At 42.7% G+C, this 25,255-nt stretch overlaps 1 protein-coding gene across 2 annotated transcripts in view; it reads left to right on the forward strand.

The window, feature by feature from the left end:
• The window catches only part of gab2 (GRB2-associated binding protein 2), a 42,985-nt gene extending 21,719 nt beyond the window's left edge, over positions 1 to 21,266 (forward strand). Inside the window, exons 3-10 of one of the 2 annotated variants that reach the window (XM_011482305.4) lie at positions 11,073 to 11,301; positions 14,217 to 14,806; positions 15,950 to 16,038; positions 16,161 to 16,440; positions 16,657 to 16,747; positions 17,933 to 18,035; positions 18,172 to 18,294; positions 18,369 to 21,266. In XM_011482305.4, the coding sequence (XP_011480607.1) occupies positions 11,073 to 11,301; positions 14,217 to 14,806; positions 15,950 to 16,038; positions 16,161 to 16,440; positions 16,657 to 16,747; positions 17,933 to 18,035; positions 18,172 to 18,294; positions 18,369 to 18,512 (1,649 nt within the window). In that variant the 3' untranslated portion in view covers positions 18,513 to 21,266. Of the gene's footprint in view, positions 1 to 11,072; positions 11,302 to 14,216; positions 14,807 to 15,949; positions 16,039 to 16,157; positions 16,441 to 16,656; positions 16,748 to 17,932; positions 18,036 to 18,171; positions 18,295 to 18,368 lie in introns of both variants that reach the window. The other variant, XM_011482304.4, reaches the window with a different exon arrangement.
• Positions 21,267 to 25,255: the final 3,989 nt, after the last annotated feature.

The raw sequence follows: 25,255 nt of genomic DNA on the forward strand, positions 1-25,255 counted from the left end.
CCATGCCCCCCCCCCCCCCCCCCCCCGCTATGTTGTGGTTTACCTTTTGCGGTTTTGTGGATATTTGTCATAGCTATTTTCCATGCCCTTTTTTTTATCTGCATGATCCTGATTGGCTGTGGACATTGTTAATCACTTTCCTCCGTGCCGCATCCCCTGTACAGGATGTTAAGTTTGCTAAACCTACAGAAATCAGATTTGCATAAAGTGTGTAGTGAGGAGTCTTACAGCCTTAAAACAGCTGTAATTCTACTTTGGGGATTTCACTTATTGTGGGTTATTTTTAGAATGGAACCACTGCAATAAACGAGGGACCGCTGTAACGCGTAACAATGGACTTCACCTCCTTGGTTAACTGGTATCTTTTGCTGTATGTAAACATAACCTGGGCCGATGACTCACTACTACAGACCTGAGCTCTTTGTCGTTGGGAGGCGTCGTGTGTGCTAACACTTTCCCTAAGCGTGTGATTATGGATCCATGTTGACAGTAAACAAAAATAGTTCACTGCATCCGCCCTTTTACCTAACGCCAGCAGTTTATCCACCTGCAAGATCCCGAGCATAAAGCCGGTGGTTGTGTAAACTCCAGAGTGTGTTCTTCTCATCCAGATTGCTTGCACGCTGCAGTCTTCCCGCCATCTGGCAGCTGGTGGACGTTAATCTTGGCGCACATGGTTGATCATCTGTAACATGCAATATGTCCAGGTGTGGACTTGAAAAACAGACACGGAGAGCGCAATGATCTTTCATCGTGATAAGATCCCCCCGGCCCATATTGAGTAATTAGCGAGGTGCTCCTGTAGATTTCAAACTGCATTAACTCAAGCTGGCAGGGTGTGGCTGCAGGAGGAGAGCTGCAGACGGAACTCGTGTCGTCCTTTTGCAGACAAATGTTTTGCTCTTTTCTCAGAGAAGCTTTGCTGTGTGTCCATCAAAAATGCATTTTCTTGAGAACTCGAGTTTCTTTTTCCTAGCATCCTTGTGTGTGTGTGTGTGTGTGAGCAAAAAACAAACAAACCACAAAGTACCACAAGTCTGGGTTTCCAAGCAGTAACACCATCTGAAGGCTCTTTTTTTAATCTGCAAACCAAAGCAAATGATTTCTCTGAGTGTACTCAGCATGATCAGAAAAATGTTAGAAATGCACGTCTTTGGGAGAAGATCGTTTAAAATAAACCTGTTGTTTTCTAAGAAATACAACTGTTAGCTGTTTGTTGGTTTGATTAGAGAGAAGAAGAAAAAAAATCTGTGTTTCGTCTTTCTGGTTTCCGTTCCATTTTCTGGTTGTAAATAGCCCCACAAACTGGAGACACTTTTTAAGTGCAACCCAAGTAACATGCAAGGTCTGCCTTGTGAGACCTGCTTTGCTCAAAAAAACTTTTAAGTTCAGTTTTCACCATGGATTGAATGGACTTTTAATGCAGATGATGTCTGCTTTTCATCTGCCTGCTCGTCTTTGGTGTTGGTGTTTTCAATGGTGATGGAAAGTGACGCTCATCCTCTTTCATGTTTATGTTCCCGCTGCTTTATTGTGATTTTTGTACATTACAGGAAAGCAAAACCAACCGAATGACTGAAACTTAACTGTCTGTGTTAATGCAAACAGACCCTGCAATGATCTGTATAGTGGAAGGTTTTCTTTACCTTACAATCACCCCACGCCTTTTTGATTTGAGCAAACAATACTTAATGTTAGAACTTTCTGGTCAATTGTCAAACACAAGAAGTCATTACTGTGTTTTTTGGGCATGCCTAAAAAAAGAAGTTCCAGTCACATAGCTTAAATGTATGTATCACTGCACTGGCTTCTTTAAAACAAACTGTTGCTTCATCATCTGGACAAAAACAAGCGCTAAGAGGTGAACCTTCTCTCTGAACGGAAGCTTTATTTAACACATTGTGATGATCAGCATATAAATCGCTTTCCTTTGCCGCCCCACGTAACAAATAGTCCGCTTTTTGTGAAAAAGTCATCCAAACCGGATAAATAACAAAAAATAAAGTACTAAAAACTGATTGGATATTTTTTTTTTTTGTAAGTGACCATGGTATAAGTGGGTTAATGGCCTTCATAATATGCATTATCAGAATTAAGAATTAACGCCTGTACCAGTTCAGGGTTCCACGGCATGCGCTAATTTCTGATAATGCACAGTTCGTCGGCCATTGACCCTTACTTAATGCGCTCCAGATTGTAGGTCGTTTTTTTTTTTTTAAATTAATCCTTTTATAGTGCCGAAAATCTGGTACATTAAGTTCATTATTTCTATCTATTCTGTTATTATGATTTGCCTTTCAAGATCCTTTCTCTCTCTTTCGTCTTTTCCCATCAGGGGTCGCCACAGCGAATCATCCTTTTCCACCTCACTCTATCATACTTGCCTTTCAAGATGCAATATTAGTTATTGTTCCTGTATTTTGTTAAATACATTTCTTTTAAAAGTGTGACCTTTCTATGACTTTTCTCTTTTCATTTTTTGGCTGCTGGGGCTTATACTCCAGAGCGACTTGTAGTCCAAAAAATATAACCATTGCTTTTTCCACTTATTGGATTTTTTTCTTTTACACACTACGCTTTTTTATTTGCTGCAACAGATTCCAAATTTAGGATCCTTTTTTTTTAGCTTTCAAGACTCTTAAACTGAGTTTGATGGTTCTGCTTTTAGCTGGTCACTCATGACTAAACGTGTTTGTGTGCAGTAAGATATGCTAGTCAAACAACATGGTAAACATCTCATTGTGGCAAATATGTTTTGCAGTTTTTCCTCCTGCAGCCAGCTGCTGATGTGAGTCATAACAGACTGGGAATTCCCGTCCAGAAAAGGGGGAAAAACAGTAGACTTCAAAACCTGAGAAGTTAGTTCCTCTTATGGAAATGACAGAAGCTGATCAAGAAAACAATGCATGTGGTTATGCAGATCGCAGGTTTGTTGTTTGACAGAGAAAGTAGTTGGAAGGTGTTAACTAGACCGCTGCGCATCAGTCCTGGGTTATATATTGGCGTGATGACACGTTTAGAGGATGTGCTGTGTTTGCTTTTGGATAGGAAGTTTGTTGTAAATGGGACGACCTCCTTCAGGAGTGTGGAGGTGTTTGTGTTTCCCAGAGGATTTTCATGGGAATTTGGCCAGCTTGGCCTCAATCAGCACCTTGACGGGAGCCCTCCTTCCGCCGCTCTGTTGGCCCTAATCTGCCACGGCTGGACTGCATCTCACGTCTACGAGGAAGAATAGCCAAGGGCATTACGTGACTGTTAATTGTTGCACAATTGACTCTCTGTCACTGCGACCTTCACAGCGCCTCCATTTGTTTTTCTCTCCCTCACATGCTGCTGTTTGTGCCACAAATGACAAATTTGAGCTTTACGGTCTTTTATTTAAACGTTATTTTTTCCAAATAGTTGACATTTTTAGCCATTTGAAGCGTTTGTTTTTTATTTTATTTTTATTTTTTTCCAGTGCATCCAGCCACAGTTGTACTCTGTTGTGTGCATCAGTACAGTTCCTCCACTGGTGTGAAAACTGTGCCAACAAACTAGCAAGTTGACCAAAGTGAGTGATGGGGATGTGCAAAAGTACAAAAACAACACAATCTGAAGAACTCCAACCCATAAAACCTGAAAAAACTTTTTGGATATTGTGTTGGACTGAAAAAGTGAAGTCTGTCATCAGCATAAAGTGGTCTAGAGCAAATACTTTTTTGCAGATTTTAAGTGAATCACACAAATATTTTAATTTAATTTGGTAAATTTAAATAAGCTTGCAACATGATAAAACGTTTCAGTCATTTTCCTTCTACAACTCTTTGAATTGGACCTGTGTGTTTGTAGTTGCCATGTCAACAGAGGTGCAGCGCATGCTGTGCTGACAATAAAAACATTACATATGGGTTCTTTTTAAGGTTATTTTTAAGTGACTGACCTCAGGCCAGTCAAAAAAAAAAAGGGCACATTAGCAGCTACATCCACGGTTAGGAGTCTGACGCTGAACGCTTTAACTTTCTGAAGTTTGGAAGGAAGAAAAACTCAAAATCTTGTGACAGTGTGTGGCGCTGAGTTTAGTGGGAATAGGCATGTGTCGTATCAGAAAATGTTTGATCGGCTGTTCTGGATGTCACTCAACTGACATACTTCTTGGTGAGGATGATGATTGGCTGACGGCTATTTTTTTTTTTTTAAATTTATCTTTCATTGCCCGCGATCTACCCACACTTCCTTTGCCATCGACCGGCTGACCACAATCGATGTATTATGCCGTAGTGCCGTACCACCAGTAGGTGAACAGCTAAACCTCAAGGCTTTTTTTATTTATGGTAAATTATAAATGGCGTTCACTTAAGCTACGTTCACATTGCAGGGCTTAATGCTCAATTCAGATTTTTTTGAAAAAATTCGATTTTTTTTTTTGCAAGGCCGTTCACATTTCCAATTAAATGCAAACTTTTGTGATCTCCTGTGTGACCGTGAAATGACCCAGAAGTGACATGTGCAGAAGAGTACTCAACGGTGAACGACATCACTCGTTGTTTGCGGAAGTGGCTAACGTTAACAATGGACATCAACAACAGTGTTGTCAAAGCGGAGATCTTTTTGCATTATTAAATTTAGTTTCACAAAGGAGCCAGCACAATTACAACCTTCTCATTTTAAGAAGGCATTGGAGCCAGGATCATCTGTACCCACTGTTGTGGAATGGGGATGTGAATGTGCTGGGGCCGTGCGCCTGTGTAAGATTAGAGGAAAGGGCGCGTGCAGCGCTCCTCTCTGAGGGGCAGTGGGGCGTGCATTCATGTTGTGTGTTAGGGAGGAAGGAGAACAATAATAAAAGAAGGCTCCCCCAAGCAGAACTGCTATTGACTCTATATTAACCCGCTCTGGAGAATCTGAGGGTCAGAACGGGGAGGTGAACCCCGAAGGAGGATCCGCCTTCGGTCCCCCGCGCTTCTGACCACCGTCGGAAAGGGGAAAAAAAAGTAATCGCAGTAAAAGGTTCAACACCACGCTTGGCCATTTTGCTGGAAATGTTTTCAAAAACTGCCCGGTTGCCATAAGAGCCCTTAAGTTTGGCCTGAATAGAGCAGTCACCCTTAATATTAATCCAATCGGTGACCTCGCTTCCCTTCCACTGACTGGTCTCAGCAGCATCGTCCACCATGATTGTTGTTTATGTTCTCGTTCCCGCCTACTTCAACGCAGAATGATGACGTTTGTAGCGTCTCAATGACGTACGGGTCAGATACGTGTGGCCTGGCCGTTCAGACGGAGGTCGCATTTGAAAAGATCGGATACATATAGGATTCGGGACCACATACTCAAGTGGCCTGGGTCACATTGGAAAAGATCGGATCTGTGTCGTTCTGACTGTCATGAAAAGATCAGATACAGGTCACATAGGGGCAAAAAAATCAGAATTGGGTCGTTTCAGCCTGCAGTGTGAACGTAGCCTTATATAGCACTTTTCTACCTTCCTTTAAGGCCTGAAGCGCTTCAGTCACAGTCCCATTCACCCATGCACACACAAACGCTCACTCACTTATGGCGCTGCCGAAAACTGGCGTCAACCTATAACCACCAGGACAAATGTGGGGTTCAGTGTCTTGTCCAAGGTCACTTTGACACAAGGGTGGGTAAAGTGGGAACCAAGCTTGTGATCCTCAGAGATCAACCACTCTACTTCACCACCACAACACGAGCATTTCTAAAGACATACATTAAACCCAGTGCAACAGTGTCACTAAACCTTTTTTAATAGATTCTGGATCGTATTCCACTCCATTGTAAAGCATATTGGGCTTTAAATGAAAGTTGTGTGTCAGTAAAGGATGAATCGGAAGGTTTGGAAGTTTTTGGTTTTCTCACATCCTATAGTGACAAGCAACTCAAATCAAGCAAATCCAGACCACACCGGTTATTTCAGCCTGTGACACTGTTTATGTCTTGCTGTTCCAGATGAACAAAAACCGGCACACAGACGTATATATTAATAACCTTAAAACAGATGTGATAGCCCTTCATGGGGCTTCTCTGCCTGTGAAAGTGTTGTGTCTCCTATACCAAGGTGCCCTCTATCTGCATTGATTTTGTTGAAACAATGACTCCATGGCTGTGCAAGGTCAGGTTTCTGCAGCCATGAAGCCGCTTGAGTTTGCTGTTGCTGCCTAATCGCTGGACGTTCAACTTTAAGAACAAGCACCCGTTGACGTACAAATACGAAAGATCTGATGTTGTGTCGGTGGCTGCTGCCGTCAGAGGATGGTGGCTGGTTGTGTGTCTGCACCCAGCGGGAACAAACCCCCGAGAATAATTGAATGATTGAATGAAGCAATGACGTGTCAATCGGGGACTTTGTTCTGCTTTCTGCTTCCCATTTGAACTCTGAGACAAGGACTATATCAACTGAAGGCTGAAGATTTCACTTGTCAGCAGATTATTGTCCTTTTTTGAATTGCTTGGCTTCTCTGTGTGTTTTGTTTTTCCTCCTTATTTTCATCTGTTCCTTGAAAACAAAACAGTTTTTCCCTTTTAGGGATTACTTTTATGATAGAAAAGAAAAAAAAGTTGCTTACTAATTATTATTGCCGCTAAATCAAATGTGCGAACTGTGAATGAATTGGCTGTGGCAATCCCAGAAAGAAGAATAGTTGAACAATATTTCATTACAACATAAATCAGCTGGAGAATCATACTTTTTGTTAAATGTTACTGTTGCAAATTTGCAGCCTTAGCATTTTCACGAATGAGGAATTTTGCCCCAAAAATGGGCCAACTGGTAAAAATAAATAGAGGAACCTGCCTAAAATAGTGGTTAGATGTTAAATTTAGACTTGTGCAATGTGGCTGTCCAACAAATGTCAGGTAAAATGTAACTAATGATAGAAACAAAAAAAGATCCTCTCTGGCAATGTGTTTAGAAATGACATGTCTGTGTAGTTTTTTGGTTTTTGTGCTGTGAAACCAATGTCTGTTTTTAAGGAGTCTATATCATGCTTTTCTTCAGCCTTTCAGAGTAAACTATATCCAAATATATCATCATATATTATCTTTGGCACACAAAAAACAAATTATTTATGAAATAATAGTTCTTTTTGTGAACTATTTTCCTACCCGGAAGGAAGACGACTCGATCTCCGAGGCTCCGCCTTTCGCTTCATTTCACGATGTCAATATTGTGCATTTAAAATGAAAGCCGCTTTGTCGATCACCGCTAGCTCCGCATAAAAAGTGGGTGTTAGGCCGGAGGCGGGGCTGGAGGCACAGACCAGTCTACGTCAGCTCGTGAGAACCCGCTCACTTTCGTGGGTTGGGAGGGACTGGTGCTCAAAGCGCAGGTTTTTAGAGGAATACTCCGAAACGCGTGAATGGATCAAAATACCACAGAGAAATTAACATTATCATACGCTTTTAGGCAAAATCAAAAAACCTGTTTCCTTTTCCAACATAGTTTCTGCAGAGCGGGAGTATTTCATCAGTAATGTGGCTCTGACTTGTGAGCGGGAAAGTTGGCACAAAGCGACCCCGCCCCCCCTTCCCCAGCATATTTTGTACAAAACAAATAAGCTCTTCTTCAAAGAGTGTCTACAAGTGGATGCATAGGAATGGAGTCGAGCAGAGAGCTTGTAGCCCACCAATTAAAATGTGTATGGAACAAGTAGGAGCTTTTTCCAGCGGCATTTTTTCATCTGCTCCTGATTCACAATGATTTGAAGGAAGAAATACATAGTTTTAATATGAACCCGAGGTCTTAATACAAGTCCTCCATAATTAGAAAAATGGCAGAAAAACATTTCAAAAATACCAAAACACTTTTTTTTTTTTTATCGGAGGGGGTTTAATATTAGCATTAGCTTCGTTATTCCGTTTGTCTCAGGTAAACCAACCTTTTCCAGACAACCATCGTTAAAGCCACACGCCGTTGACGCATATAAAAATTGAAGATTTTATTTCCAAAGAATGAAACCTCTACATTTCTGAGCGTATGACCCTCTTTTAGGGAATTTGGTTCAGCCTTAAAAACCAGATCCCATTCGAAAAGTCTCTGTAACTCCTTATTTGGCTTGACGAGCTCCTGCCTTTTTATTGATTGATATGCATATGCAGGCAAACTGATGTTGCAGCGCGGTCAAGTGGTGGGGCTCACATGATTCTGTGCAGCAGACAATCTGAGTAATGTGATCAGGGAATGCTCCCGTGTGTTTGCCCCATTGTTTTAGCTGGAAAATCAGGCGTCCGTGTTGCTCTTTTTTTCCCTTTAGACAAACGAAGTGAACCCGGGGTCTCACTTTTTCCCTCTTCCTGGGAAGCTCCAACAGAAGTAGCTCTTTACTAGCTGACTCATCTTGGCAACAGGCAAACATCTTCTTTATCTGGTTATGTCAGTCTCATGGAAAGCTCCCAGCCCCCCACTCACCACACATGCAAATGGACTCACTATGTGGCCCTCTGGGATAAACTGTTGTTTTGAAGCTGGGACCAGCAGATCCATTTAGGATAACTGGTAATGTATACATACGCTTGGGATCACTACTGAGAACATTTTAGCTCTGCAGTCATTAGGGTGGTACACATTTTTTTTTTAATACTGGAATAAAATCACCCCCACCATGAGGCCACCCATGTCTTTTAGATGGCTTATAATGGTTCAAAAGAAGTACCAAATAGAAAAAAATTACCCTGTCATTCCAATTCCGAGGTCACTGCTATTTTTCTTTTTCTTTTTACAGAAAATTTGAGATCAAATTATGGCTCGTTTTTATTTAATTCTGGCCGGTCCAGGAGGAAATGAGCACCCTACAAAGAAGCTCTTGTCCTGCATGATGCGGCATGGTTCTAATTTTGGCCCCCTGGGACCAGCAGCCAGTTTCAATTAGATTATGACACAGAGCCAATGAGACAGTAGGTGATGTATTACAGAGAATAATTGGGAAATTGCTCCTGAACTTCAGGGCTTTTTGACCCAGAACGCTCCAGTCGTTTACTGACAAAAAATGTTCCTAATGCCTCGATGATTTGATCGCTTCCAGCTAAGCAATGTGCAGATTAAAAATAAATAAATATATTTAGGAAGTCATTTAAAGGAACATTACTGCTGCTGTTTTTCTTGGAATAATTTTTGCCTTTTTCTATTCCTGTGTTGTGGACCCAGAAAGTCGATGGAATTGCTTCCCGGCGGTGACATACATCATCAGACCCATTAGTGTCAGTGATGAGCCACATACTGTAGACTATTCTATCAGCAGACCAGTCATCTTTCTTTTTGCTCGCTTTGTGACCGGCTAATTTCCGCGGCTAATTTCGGAGAGCCAGGAAGACACGACAAATACCGTAGAGGTTCACAGAATTTTTTTTTTATTTTTCGGCTGTTTTTTTTTTGTTTTTTTAGTTGCTCCGTTAAGCTTTTAAAAGATGCAGACAGCCATGAGGGGGTGGAGAGGTTCTATCTTTTCACAACAAATCAATATATCTGGCCATGTTAGGAGGCAGGGTCGTCACCGCGTTGGATGGAAGCTTTTACAAAGCTTTTTGTGGAGAGTGGAGATGATGCCTAACCAGCATAGAGAGAATGGAATCACTTAGAACAATGGTATAATTGAGGAGGTGTGGGGGGGGGGTCCTCGCCTGTGTTGCTGTAGGCTTTCTCGCTGGTGTCCACTGGCCTGGAGTCTTCAGCTGTGCTCGCTCCCCCACCTCAGGCTGGAGAATGACCTGGTTTAGGAAAACTGGAGTGGGAAATGCTGCCTTGAACGGCGTGCCGGGCTCACACGACGTCCATCAGCTCAAATATTAGAAAATAACAAACGATAAAGACTTAAAGAGCCCCTCTGATAAAAATGTGTTTTTGTTCTCTTTTTTTTCCCTGATGATTGTGTCTTGGCCCCGCCCAGCACCACGCTGGCGGGGCCAAAAGCTCCCTGCTCCGCCCCTCTCTGATGCATCCACTTGTAGACGACCAGGTCCATGTACGTTTTTGTGTTCCTCGTCTGAGTTGGTGCACCAGGGGTGATAGGTTGGGGTTGTGAGGGGACTGTAAGCTAGCGGGAGAGTGTGTAAACAGAGAGCTCTCAGCAACGAGGAGAGAAAGGAATTGTCCCTTTCACAACTCTGAGGCAATTGTCTAATAAACTCCTGCCGCTCTGCATAAGCTATGTCCTAGAAAACAACATATGTTTTAGGTTTGGTTAAAAACAGCAAAATCAGGATTAAAGACATTTTGAAAATAGCTCAAAAGAAAATCAGAGTGGGTCTTTAAAGTCTCTGAACTAAAAAAAATGGAAAAATGACCAAAAAACTAACCCTGAGTCTGATTTTAGATGCCAAAGAGGGGTGTCACGTTTGCTATTGGCCAGCTTTCTTAGTGACAAAATGCTTTCAGGTTATAAACGAATTACATCTGACATGCTATTTGAATAGAATTTATGTGTAGATTAAAGTTAAAACATTGTTTTTCCTACAACCAGAGGAATAAAATGGGACAATGAAAAAAAAAAGTTGGCTTCAGCAGCAATAACAACCCCCCCTCCTCCCCTCCCCTCCCTCCACCCCTCTCAGCTACTGTTGCACACAACACCATGGGTCGATGGATTGGTGGGCCGCCCACTCTGTGCTCCTCCAGCTCAGTGCAGCTCTTCACGTTGGCCTCCTGCCCAGTCCATTTCCAACATTCCCATCTCGGATTTGTCTTTTCTTTGTAGTTTGTGGAAAACAAGGGATGTCACGCACAGACCGACAGGCGAGGAGCATGTTTCTCACGCCGTCTGTCTGCACAAGACAATGGTCAGATCAATAATATCAAAGAAAGGGGATTTAAAGGCTGCATGTTGGATTGTGTGCTGTTCAGCCCAAATACGCAGAGGTTGCCCCCTCCCTAGAGATGGATCGCTCTTTGGTATTGATTAGAGGCCTAACGGAACGCTACAGACTTTCAGATGGAATATCGTGATAGATAAACCAGGAATTCAGAAGTGAGATTATTTTGCATTAAAATTCCAGAAAAAAATCAAATTTAGGTTAGTTGGGATCAAAAATATCTTTTTGGGCTTTAGCTGATTCACTCCTCGCATTTCTTCTTTTCACAGATGGCAGGTTACTCAATATGCCGCGGTCGGTTGGTCCAGACGCCACCGGCTCAATGGCTCCTCTGAGCAGCGAGCGCAAGTCCTCAGCGCCCATCCACTCCAGCCAGCCGGTCCTCTTCACCTTTGACGTGCCTGTGCGCCACTCGCACCACGGCTCCCTGTCCAACAGCGCGCCTCAGGACTACCTCCTCCTCCACCAGTGCATGAGCAGGAAGACGGAGAGTGCACGGTAAAGGTCATGACCCTCAGACATCCTGCATTGGTTTCCTGTTTTCTGTTAATGCAGGTCAACATACAGGTTTACGGCGCTTCCTCAGTCCAGAAGCCTCTAAGGGTTCAAACTACCGTTGGAGAGGAATAACAGGCGGAGAGCTGTCTGTCTGTGGAACAGCCTAGAATAATGCAAAAACAAGAAGCTTTTATTCTAAAAGGATATTTCTACATTTCTGTTTGATTCAAAGTGATGATGAGATGGAGAACATTCAGGAAAGAAGTACATTAACCCTTAGTAGTCCAGGGCCTTTTCTTTTACTTTACAATATCCTCTAAAAATGTATCTTTAAAACAGTTTTTTGTGACGAGCCTTGACATCATTTTCTTTGCACAAACTCAGTTTTTTATACAAATATCTATTTTTTATTATATTGCACAATAACACAAAAAAACCTGAAAGTGTATAATGAAATAAATTCTGATAGATACTGATGGTACATACTTGTATAGTCTATAGATGAGGTGCACTGAACCATAAGGCAAAAGAGTCTGAGAATTGCAGAGTCTTTATGAACCACATTCTCAGTAACTCTGGAACATGTTTGTAACACGCCACACGTTAGCCACATTAGCCTATACATAATAACGCTCAAACTTGTTTTCAACACGTAAAAACAATGGACAGATGCCTCTAAAACAACCGTAACTGTGACTACGCTAACTCCAAACCCTGTTAGTAACAGGCCAACATGCTAGATGTTAGCCGCGTTAGCATATATAAGGCCCTCCGAGGTGTAAGGTGCTGTCGTTTTTTGAAAAAAACATTTAAAGAAAAAAGGTTTTAAGTGGGCCTTATTGTACAAAAAATCCTGTTGTTTTTTCCCTGCAAAAATCAACTGTTTACTTTTACATTATATAACAAAGATCAAACGATAGAGACAAAATAAAAAAGTTTAAATCTAAAAACAAACTCAAAATGATAAAAAATATCTAAAAAAAACAGCTGAAGCTCCACTAAACTATTTTAAGGTTTATGTTTCATATAAGGTTTATGTTTCATAACTCTAGGTATATTTTTTTAAACAAAATGTCAAAGCTAAAGACTTTTTAAACCTTTACGTAAATATCGAATGAAATCAATTCTAATGGGGGTGGGGGGGGTCTGCATCCTTTCTACGTCATTGGAAAACTCACCGTGAATTTAGAGACTGCTTAGGTAAAAAATAGTCACGTTTGATACGATGGAGTAAAAATAGAAAATTAATTTGCAATTTTAAAGCCATAAACCTCTCAGACTGAGACGCTGCTCAGTTCAAGTCAACATTAATACTTTCTCAAAGCCTCCATCGGTGCCCTTTAAGAGAAACACAGCCGAAGCAGCCATTCATCACTCCTGCAGGTTTACGCTCCTCCAGAGCGAATCTGCCCCATCAGCAGAAGCAGCTGCACAGAAAGGAGTCGTAGTGGAACTGAAGAATCAAACCTCTCAGTCGATCTCATCAGCCTTATGCCCATTTCTCCATCTCGCCTCTGCTTCGCTAATTAGACGCACATGTATGATTCATGCTTCAGTGGAAATCCTCAGGTTGATGGTTAGTGATCTAATTTCATCTATATAAAAGCCCCCCCCCCCCCCCCCCCCCCATCCACTTGTGCATCAACCATAGTAGGAAATGATGTATTGTGCATTGTGTCATCATTGATGACAAAAAAAATTTGCAGTTCAATTTGTGCTTTCTTTTCAGAAATGACCACAAGGGAGGGGGGGGGATTTTTATTTATTTTATTTACTGTTTTCAGCTGTTTAACCCTTGTGCTATCCTAGGCACTTTAACATTGGGAATATGGTCATCTAGACCCATTAGACAGTGCGCTGAACCTTTTTTCTTCAATGATTTGTGATCTTCACTGGTGTCCATGGATTACATGAAATCCTCTACACCTTTATCCACCTTTGTCATGGTAGGGAGAACACGTCAAAGTAAGGGTGGGCTCATCTAAGATAGCACGAGGGTTATTAAGCTGCTCTTGTTGGCCGTCAAGGTCATTTCCACAGGGGGCCTGAGTTAGGCTGAGAAAGTCTGAGCTCCCGTCATCCTCTACACCTAAACCTGTTAGCACGCTGAGGACTTGCTTAAAAAATCAAGTTTCAAAAAACCTTAAAAATATTTGAGATTCTACTATTTTGGATGCATAAGCTGCTCAGGCAGTGGATAGAGACTTTCGATTCTCCTTATTAGTGTAACACTGCCATCTAGTGACTGTAGATGTTATTACATTTATTTTAGGTGACAGGACATAATGACATTGTTTCTAGAAACAGATGTGTGGCAGTTGTTTGCTCACAAGGGTCTTAAAGACCCACTCTGATTAAAAAATAGTGTTTTCAACATGTTTTTGGTCAAATACAGCATACCGTATATCAAGAAAATATGAATACATTTCTTTGTTTCAAATAAATGAAAATAAACACAAGAGTTTATAGACATAAAACAAAACAGTGTGCTTGAAAACGAGTGGATTGAAGAAAAATCTTGTATGATCCCACACCTCATGATGTGGGTATTTCTATTTACAGTTTTGTTCAAAACATTCACATTACATTATGTATAGTAATGTAACTCAAATAGGAGCCGACAAAGAAATGCAGTTTGGAAAAGATTGGAACGAAAAAAATACACTGGACGGGCCAAAAGCTCCCTGCTTCATTCTAGACGACTAGATCCGTGCACGTCTTCATTTTCCTCACTCAAGATGGCACCTGGCTCCAAACTGTGCGGCTATGTCTTAGAAAACGATACAGATTTTTCCATTTTGCATAGAAATGCCATAGTTCTGATAAAAATACCAAAAGATGAATAGGAGTGGAACTTGGAGGCTTTGTGTGGAGTGCCCATGGTAAAAACCCCTCTACTTATGCTTCTGTTGCAGAAGTGCCAGCTTCTCTCAAACCACTCGCAGCAACACGCTGACGGGGAGTGACTCTCCAGTCCAGAAACTTTCCTACGGCTTCTCACACTGTCTGAATGGCACAGGATCTCAGCTGCACGGCTTCTACAGCCTCCCCAAGACAGGGCAGCAACAGCTCAGTGTGCACGACGGCTCCCCCCAGGAGGCCTGCTACGTCCTGCCGCGGGGCTACAGCTCTGAGGCTCCGCTCCACAGCAACTTCAGCGACCCCGATCTGGAGAATGACGAGGTCTACACCTTCAAAACCCCTTGCAACGCCCTCGCCACCATGCACAGCAACGAGCGCTCGCCTGACAACTACGACTTCCCCACAACGCCCGGCTCCTTCTACCAGATCCCGCGGACGTTTGACAAGAACCACAATGCGCTCACACCCCCCAGCTCGGAATCCTCCTGCGCTCCGCCTCCTAGACCCCCTAAACCAAGCCAGGGGTCAGAGGGGCAGAGGGGGAGTCCCCGCTCAGCTGGAAGTCAGAATGGGGAAGTCAAGTCATCGGTCATCCCACGCAGGAACACTCTCCCTGCTGTGGAGAACATAAGGCTGCACAGAGGTACATTTTCTTCTTCTAAATAAAGATTGTGTTTTTAACGTGTTCTTGGGGCATTTTTCTGATGACCATTGAGCTTAAAATAACATTTCTGAGTATTTCTTTATTGAAATCATGAATAAGAAGCAGACCCAAAACTGCAGTTTAAAAAATAATATATGTATAAAATAAGCTGGGCGGGCCATATGCTCTTGGCTCCGCCCCTATTTGATCCATCTACTTGTAGACGACTAGATCCATATACGTCTTGGTTAACCTTGACCGAGCTAGAATCTGACTCCAAGCTGGTCGACTGGACGGCTCCAGTGTTTTTGTTGAACTGGTTATGTGAGGTTGTGGGTGCTATCATGAAAACAGAAAGCTCTCAGCAATGGAGAAGGAAAGGGGGACAGGGTTATTCACGCCAGCGGTCCCGCCGACAACTCTTAAGCAAATTTTCTAAACCTGCTCTGCAGAAACTATGCCTTAGAAAACGACAGATTTTTTTTATCATTGTTTTTGCCTTAAAACAGCATCGTCATAATTAAAAGACTACTTACTGAAATAGCTCAAAAGTTGATCGGAGTGGGTCTCTAAATCATGTCTGGATCGACCACGCCTCTTTCCTTATGGCTCCTCTGCCTCCCCTTGACCCCCCCCCCCCCCCCCCCCCCCACACCTCCTTTTTTTTCCTGCCACTGGACAGAAACAAAGGCCTCAGTGTAGGAATCATTGCTTCGTTTAGACGCTAATGAAATTCAAGTCATACAGGCCGATCCGAAATGCCTGGTTCCAGACCGATGAGCCGCTTTTAGAACAGTACCGCTGGACACAGCGCTTGAATTCTTAATTTGCCGTGTTTGTTCCTTTGCCAGGTCCAGGCTCAGGCTTCAGAGAAAAGGACTGATTTGTGACCCTCATTAGTGGGGCCTCTGGCTGTTCACAAACCTGCGCCACAATGACTAACTGTGGTCATATGAAGCACATAATTAGATGTCACTTGTTTATTACATGAAGCATTTCAAAATGTCTTTTTTTTTTTAGTCCAACTAACCTTTTTTTTTTTAGGATTATTGCGACACGTGACTTTGGAATTGTTCCATTTGTACTTTATTTTTTTGTATTTATGGTAATAGAAACGATTGAATTTCTCATTTGTCATGAAAGGCTCCTCCTTTGAAACCAACAACCATCATCGTCTTCATTTCAACAACCAGTCGGTAGAGTCCGTCAACGACGGATTCAGCTCCTACTTGGTGAGTTTATACCAACGCAAAGTCATCAACCACAGAGGAGGAAAGCCTTTTATGTCGCATCCTTGTCTTTACTGAGGGTGAGGAGGCGGCGGCCGTCACATGACCTCTGTGTCTTTCAGCAGCTGCGAGCCCAAGCGCCTCTGACTCGCTCCGACAGCGGCAACTCGGATGACAACTACGTTCCCATGAATCCCGGCTCCTCTCCGCTGAGCGCCTCCCAGGCTGACAATCCCAGCGACATCTACATTCCTATGACCCCTGGACCACACTTTGATTTCCCAGGATTCTCTGCCACGTTGCCTGCCCGCAAGGGCAGCAGCGCCTCCCTGTGCCACCGGCCCACTCGTTACAGTGATGTCACGCCTCCGCCTATTAACCGCAACCTGAAGCCCAACAGGAAATGTGAGGTTTTTTCCCCCTGCGTGTTTCATTTGTGTGTTTGATTTCTGTTTTTCCTTTTTGACCTTGGGTTAGGATGATCTGCACAGCATTCTTTTAACTTGTAAAGCTCTTAGGAACCAACTCAAATGATACACAACAACACCCACATGTTGCCTTTGCTTTAAATGGCGTAACTAGATTTTTTTAATGGAAGATCTGTGCTGGTGTTTTCCACAGCGAAGCCGACGCCTTTGGACCTAAAAAGCAATGGGATCATCGACGAGCTGCCATTTAAGAGCCCGGTTACCATGTCCTGGACACGACCCATGTGAGTCCCTGCTTTGATGTTCGCAGACGTCACGCCGACGACATTTGTTGGGCGCATTGACTGTATATGAGAACCGGACTGAGCGAGAGTGACGTCGGTCACCGTTTTTCCCCCCGATACGGATGTTTTCATGTTGGAGCCAGACGTCGTCAGTAAGCAGTGAGTCGGTCTGAGGCAATGTTTCTATGGCAACCACTCTCGCCAGTCAGAAGGGAGATTGTTGGAAGGCCACACCCCCCACCACTTGAAATCGGGCCACAAGAAAACTGTCAAACGTTCCTAACGTAGGACGTGAGATCCAGCAGGCACCACTTATGTTAATCCAGGCATCTGATTGGCCAGTTTATAACTTAGAATAAAGAAAAAGAATTGGCAGGAAAATGTTAAAAAGGGTATCAGAGCAAGAATAGTTATTCTGACTAATAGAATGACTGAGGAGCCGCTGTTTATTTCTCTAGAGAAGTCTATGGGATTTTCCTTCCTGGAACCAGCAGGTACTTCCTGTTTGGAACGCCGGGGGTACAGTTCTCATAAACGGTTAATGTTTGGGCTGGTTGTCGTTACCGCATGGAGTCATGGTCGCATCATTTCACTGAGCTTCGTTTTCACCAAGAGCTCGTTGTCACCAAGAGTCAGACCAAAGTCTTCCCAAGAAAAAATAACAAAATGCACAGAAGGAATCAGCTTGTCGTTTGGTCTTTACAGAGGTTGTCAGCTGATCTCCTTCTTTGAACCCCGACCTCCCGACCTCAGCTCTGACCAACGGCAGCCTCCCATGGTCATAGCCCCGCCCACACACTCTATAGGCACTTGGCATGTTGGATGGCAGAAACAGCAAATCTGGACTCTTTAATCCACATGAATGTGATTTTTCAAAGCAAACTGAAGCTTTTTCTTTTAATTAGCTTCAGTAGCAGCTAAAGCTCCGGTGTAAAACGTTTGAACAACACTGTCGGTTCTTTTTACAAATTTGATTTAAAATGATCGGTGATCTTCATCGTTCCAGTTGTTTTTAGCACATTTTCATAATAACATTGACAGGATTGCCACCCTACTAAAGCATTAACCCCTTTGCCTCAAATAAAAGATCCACTTTCCATCATTCATCTGTTAAAGAGTTTGTTTGCTTTGTTTATTAGTAGTTTTTGTGTGGCTACAGTATTTCACAGTCCTATTTGGTTTCAGGGCCGCCATGAACTCCGTGTCCTCCCAGCAATGTCGACCCATTTCCACCCAGAGCATCACCAGCACCGACTCCGCAGACAGTGAGGAGAACTACGTGGCCATGGTAAGTCTCAGTAGCCAGAAGGGGAAGAGATCCGAGTGCTACGGGATGTTCTTCCATCATCCTGCTTGCATCATTCCATTAGTTCCTGCTCCGTGTGTGAGTAAAGTCTTCCTCCCCCCTCCTCTCGTCCCAACAGCACAACCCTGTGTCTACCTCCCCGGCTGTGAGCGGCACCAACAGCCCGGCCCCCAGGAAGTGCGGTAACGTAGACTACCTAGCACTGGACTTCCAACCCGGAACGCCTAGCCCCCACAGAAAGGTATTTTCTACCCTCCAACCACATTGTTTTCCACCAAAGCGCTGAGCAGAATCTAAATCTTTGTCCTCCAACAGCCGTCCACGTCCTCCGTGACATCCGATGACAAGGTGGACTACGTGCAAGTGGACAAGGAGAAGACTCAAGCGCTGCAAAGCACAATGCAGGAGTGGACTGATGTGCGGCACTCTGCTGATTCTGCAAAAGGGGTCAAGTCCTGACACTAACTCAAAGAGAAAAACTGTGACCCTGGAAACAAAGTAGACTCAAGCCAAGCATCTCCAGTTGCTGTCAGTCCCGTAAATACTGTTTGGACTAAGACGGAAAACTATGGGCACAAAAAGCCATTACTCACCCAACGCCTGTCCGTCTTTTTAAACCATCACTTCTGCTGTGCACCAATAGCAAGCAGGTCAAACAGTTGAAGCGCCCAGCCAAAGCTAAAAACACAGACTGTTTGAACGTGTTTAAAAAAAAAATCAGTGTTGACCTACTGTTCTGAAATCAAAGATCCTCTCTGCATCCAACCACTTGTCTTGCAGCTTTGAAAGATTGGAAAGCAGATCACCAGAGAACGATCGATAAGTCCGTACTGGACCGGGAGAGAACACATTCTGGCCTTGGGAATGCCAAGATTGTCTTCTGGAACTCAGGCCGACTTTCTCTTTTCTCCTCAGTCTGTCGTTTGTGCTGAGTTTGGAAAAAAACAAAACAAAAAGAAGCAGTGGAGAGATTATTTTCTCTGCAGCCGATCTTTTGAGCTTAGCTCTGCATGACTGGTAGGAGGAGAGGGAAACAATATAGCCATAAAATAAAATAAAAAACAAAAATATGCAAAGCCTGTCAGATGTCCTGATAACCACACGACTGTTGCCTCTGTTTTTGGCTAATATGGGGCCAAACCATATTAAAGAGCCGTCAGGCTGGCCAGTTTTTCTTTTTCTCTCTTAAGTGCAGTTACTGGATCGGTGTGCTTTCCAGATGTTTTTGACCCTCTTATGTAACATAAATGATCCGCATTACTGTCTTCAGGCTTCCTATGCCAAACACTACAGGTACATCCAAAATTAGCCATATCTTTAGTCCGAATTTCCTGGTTGAATTTTGTTCACTGAAGTGTATCTTGCCGACTGCTGTGCCGCTTGTCTGAGGCAGGAAGTGCCTTGCAGTCACGTCACATGGCAGCCCGCCACCAAGAAGATTTTCCACTCATCATATTTACCTAAAATAGCAGAGGAATGAATGTGAAGAGAAATATCTTTAATTTGCCTCGTTCCCGGGGAAATATGTTCAGAGGATTTTCCTGTATCTCAAGAAGGACCACACCGTATTTCTAGACCCACTCCGATGAGAATTGTGTTTTCTTAGCGTGTTTTTGTGGCATTTTTCTGATGATTGAGGACATAGATATGGAAAATGGATCTTAAAATTGTGCTTCTGCGTATTTCTTTGTTCAAATCGTTGTGAATCAGGAGCAGACGAAAAAATGCATTTTAGAAAATACACTAGGTTAACGTGGGGGTGGGAGGGGCTAGCAGGAGAGCGTATCAACAGAGAGCTCTCAGCAGCAGGAAAGGGAAGGGGGCGGGGTTGCTCCTTGCTTACGGTCACACCCACAACTCAGGCGAATTTCCGGTGAACTTCTGCGGCTTTGCAGAAAATATGGTCGTGTCCAAATTCCTTCGCAATTTTAAAAAGAATTTAAAATTCCAAAATCCAGTGCCATAGATATTTCCCAGAAGTCTCTGCGAAATATCAGTGTGCATCGATGTGCACTAGATTGGCTAATAAAGACCACAATGCATTGCCTTTGAACAATGTTTCATGTGAAAAAAATGCATTTTAATATGTTTTTGAAAAACTGATGATGAAAACCAAGTTTTTATCTTCAGAGAAGTCATAAAAAGTCTTCATAAAATTTGCCCTTTAAAGAAAAACCAAACTAGTGAGCATGATGTCCGGATTGCAGGGCACTGGAATTTTTAGGAGTTAGGGAGGGAATTTGGACGAAGCGTATGTCTGAGAAAACAACAGTGTTTTAGATCTGGGCTCTGAACGGCGTTATCACTTCAAAGTCCACTGGGAACGCTTTGACAATGGCTGAAAAGATGACGCCCCACTATTTCATTGTGGGCTGGAACCCACACATGGGTGAATTTGACCTTTAATAGGAATGTCTTCATGCTCGTGTAGAGCTGGACAACGTAAGTCATCATTATTTTTTACAACCTTTGCAGCTTTTTATTGTATTTTTATTTTTTTTACTGATGCATGAAGAATGTCCTTACCGACAAAATCAGGAACCATTGAAGCTTGCAGAGGGTTTCAGATTTATTTTGGCTTTAAATACCTTAAAAGAAACATCCCGATCTTCTCATACAAATGGGACGGTCGGCTGTCTCAGTTGCGAAGGTGAAACAATTCCAAAGTGAACTGAGAAAGAAGAGGATAGAGCTTGTCTACTTGTCATCTTGTGAAGTGAAGCGGCCATGTAATTTATTATCTAGAGAGACGTGGTGTGAGCGGGAGAGCTGTGTTTGTGTTGTAGTTGTCTTGTGTTAAAACGACAGCCTGACTGGGCCAGACCCCGATTTACCGTCAGACTGCCACTGGGTTGATGTACTGTATTTGTAGAGACCTTTTTATTTTATTTTTATCGTTTTTTTATTTTTAACCACTGTTATTGCTACTACTGTAAAGCATCTGCAGATTGCTTGTGTGTTTATTTATTAATTTATTGTGTATTTTGGAGATGATGACTGTAAAATATTGAGAAGAAGAAAAAAAAGAAATCCTTCTGTCTACTAACACTGTTATGCAAAATGTCTTCATTGTGAAAGCAATATGGGGAGCGATGCTAGTGTGTTCATGTGGTACAGTCAATTTGGAATACACAAGAGAAGCAAGACGTTGGTATTCCTGTATTATGATAAAATTAAACTGTGGACAATAAATAAATGGAGGAAAAAAGGGGATATTTATAAGTCTTTTTCCTTTCTTAAAATACACATTTTAACTTAGGATTTTTTTCTGTCCGCATGTTTGCGTTCATCAGCTGACTCGGAGTTGCAGGTTCAAAAGATATCTGACTTTCCTTCCCATCAAGGTGGATCAATCTTTCTGATCCACACCTACAACGCCTGAAGTGTTCACATTCAATCTGAGAAACGGAATCAAGCTCAATCCTGAGGCATCTACTTCTGTTGACATAGGGCCCAAAGCACCTTAGCAGCCATAAAGTTAAATATGTACTACTGTATTGTATTGTATTGTATTAACATTTTATTGACTAAAAATGCGTTAGTAAACGTTCATCTCAAAGACGAGTTCATTCAGAATCGGTTACATATAGCAGGTCGGCTGACTCGATTTCCTTCTCATACATTCCTGCAGCGTCACAGTGCATTTCCCTATTGAAGCCCAGCGTCCATTGACTTCAATGGGGCTGCTTTGAACGTTTTTTTTCAGCACTTCGAAACTAGACCGTCATTGGATAAACGCTGCGATTATGTCCCGCCCACGGACGCTCAGCGTCTCTGGGGGTGAATGGGGAGTGGGCTGGCCTGGATTCCGTGCTTCTGCGTGATGACTGGTGGGTCTGTTGAAAGACTGCGTCTCCTTTTGACTGACAGCGATCCTGTACTATAAGGAATCACTGAAGCTATTCGCGCTCAGTCCCATCACGGATTTCTCAAGTTCAGTCGAAATAAAACCCGCTGCAACCTATTTCTTTGATATTTGCTTGGCGAAATTGCTTGATTTTCATCATACATTTCACACAATTATACACCACATTCCTTGTTTCAGTTTTACAGAGTTTAATATTTTTTTTTTAGATCGTTCATTCTTCACTTTGATTCAGGAAGTCTGAGGTCAGAACTTCACTGGTGTCCATGGATTACATGAAATCTTTCCACCTTTATCCACCTTTGTCATGGTAGGGAGAACACGTCAATGCAAGGGTGGGGTCATCTAAGATAGCACAAGGGATAAGCAGCCTAGCTCTGCTGGCCATTGAGAGGACACTGGTCAAGTCACTTGAAAAGACTCCTAGTTGGTACGACAGGGTCAACCCATCTTCTTGAAAAGGAACGCAGGGCAGAATTTACTTTTAAATACATAGACAATTTTGTGATGTAGGCCAAAAATGAGCTTCCCCTCTCTGACAGACCAGTAGCCGCCACTCATAGTGAGTAGTGAAGGCTTTCAGACATGGCCTGAAATTCCAAATACTAGCACCCTTGAAATTTCCCAGATGTCCCTGCGAAAAACCAGTGAGCATCAATGCTCACTAGATTGGCGAATATAGACTACAGTGTATTGTTTGAATGCTTTATCATGGCAATTTTCATTTATTTTCTACAAACCATCCAAGTTATTGTCTTCTGAAATTCATAGTCTTTGTAAAATGTTCATGGTGTCTGGATTTCTTTTAAAATCCAGGGCACAAGAAAAACTGAACTTTTTTGCTTGAATGGATTTCCCTGAGACAAAATTGGTAAACAGCAATGTTTTTTTTTTTTTTGCAGCAGTCCCCTTATTGGATAAGATCTATTATTACTACTGAAAATATGGCTGCAAAACGCTGTAAAAGCCACAACCAACACCAACCTGCGAGTTGCTTAATGTAAATTAGTATTCTTACAAGCAAAAACCTCTGAATGTCTTCTCTGAGAATGTGGCTCATCTCTTCTGTGGAAGGAAGTTTTCTTAAGGGGAGTAAAAGTGACTAATGGCCTGATCATCCCTTACATCAGCAGCCAATGACAGATTGATGTTAACTGTAGTTTACTTTATTTAGACATCATCTAACTGACATCAAGGAAGGGGAAGCTTATTTAAGTGATTATGAAGCTTTTACACATTTAAGTAGAAGTGTTTATGTGAGAGTGTGCAGTGTTGTTGTGGTGTTCAATAGAGACAGCCCACTTCCCTGACCCGCTCCCATTATCTTTGATCTTTTGTAAAAGCATTCCCAGTGGTCTTTTATTTATGAATATGCTGGTTTTTTAATGAAAAATCAAAAACCTGTGTTTTTTTCCAAGACGTGGTTTCTGCAGAGTGGGAGAGTTTATGAGAAATTCGCCTCTGAGTTGTGGGTGGGACTGTTCGTGGGGAGCAATCTCGCCCCCACTTCCCATCACCCATCTGTTTGCACGTTTTTTTCGCTAGCTTGTGGCCTGCAAGTGTATTTTCTGCATCACAAATATGTTCATTTTCAAACCCTTTTTTAAAATCTGTTTCAGATTCACATTGCTTTTGAATGAAGAAATACTCGGAAGTGTAATTTTAAGCCCCATTTTTTTATGTTGTGAAAAATGCCATGAAAACATGGTAAAAATCTAGACCCAATAGACAGTGCTCTGAACCTTTTTTCTTCAATGATTCGTGATCTTCACTGGTGTCCATGGATTACATGAAATCCTCTACACCTTTATCCACCTTTGTCACGGTAGGGAGAACACGTCAATGCAAGGGTGGGGTCATCTAAGATAGCACAAGGGTTAAGAACGAATTATTTTTAATTTGAAAGAGCTCATATTTTCCTAAATTCCACTGTGTGAATGTTCAGATTTAAAATCCTGGTCAAATTAACCCCTGTGCTGTCTTACGGGGTCCAGATGACCCCACTCCCAATGTTAAAGTGCCTTGGATAGTGGCGCAGTGGTTAGCGCTCTTGCCTCACAGCAAGAAGGCCCCCGGTTCTAGTGAACCAGAACATTAATGGGAACCTTTCTGTGTGGAGTTTGCATGTTCTCCCCGTGTATGCGTGGGTTCTCTCCGGGGTCTCCGGCTTCCTCCCACCGTCCAAAAACATGCTTCATAGGTTGATTGGTTAATCTAAATTGTCCATAGGTGTGAATGTAAGAGTGTGTGATTGTGGACACTCTACCCTGTGACAGACTGGTGACCTGTTCAGGGTGCCCCCTGCCTTCGCCCACAAGTGGCCAGGATAGGCTCCGGCAGCCCTGTGACCCCGAAAGGGAATAAACGAAAGAAGATTAATGGTAATTAATAGACACAGCCCATTTCTCTTACTTTAAGAATGTATTCAGACTGGACACATTTGGTTTGCTTAAAGTGAATCAGAGTTTTGTTTCCCCCAATGATCCAGACTCAAGCAGACCCAGGATCTGCTGTCAGACCCATCTTTCGAGGTGGTCTCGGTTTCGATTCCAATTGGACTGAGCTCCGGTTCACTCTTAGTTTCTCAGTCTGAAGAGGCTCTGTGCTCTGAGCGGAACAACTAGACCAAGGCAGTGACCTTAGATGGGCATTGCTTTGCCTGACCTTGTAATTCCTGGATAATGACTGAAGAGATTTTAAGTCATTTGCTTTTATTAGCAAGCTTGAAAGGCAGCCTGAGTACAGACCAAGCATAAGTTCCAGAACTCTGGTCCCAATTAACCCTAGTGCACTTTAACATTGGGAGTTGGGTCATCTAGACCCAACTAGACAGTGCCCTGAACCTGTTTTCTTCATTCATATGTGATCTTCACTGGTGTCCATGGATTATATGAAATCCTGTTCCCCTTTATCTACCTTTGTCATGGTAGGGAGAACACGTCAATGTAAAGGTGGTGGTCATAGGATAGCACAAGGGTTAAGCTGACTCGGTCTAGACCAAAGGACTTTTCCAGTCTGAATACAATCTAAGATATTCAGTTTGATCTACTCCAAACAAATAATGCAGTTTGATCAAGAGGTTTTTTTTGACTGGAAAAGTACAATAAGTACACATAGCGTTCTGTGTATAATTTATTTTATTCTCCCGCAACAAGTAAGATTGGCGACAGGAGGGCGAAAATAAGAGTTGTAAATAAACTTTATAAACCACTGAAAGTCTACATCAGTAGTCATATTTAGTAAAACAATACAAACAAACAAAAAACTAATTCCGTCATGAACTGACCGCCAAATGAGTTTCCTGGCGATGTAGTTCCCCGTCCCGCCGCTAGAGTGT

The sequence above is a fragment of the Oryzias latipes genome, chromosome 13 (genome assembly GCF_053564925.1).
Source record: "Oryzias latipes strain Hd-rR chromosome 13, Olatipes_Hd-rR_3.1".
NCBI lineage: Eukaryota > Metazoa > Chordata > Actinopteri > Beloniformes > Adrianichthyidae > Oryzias > Oryzias latipes.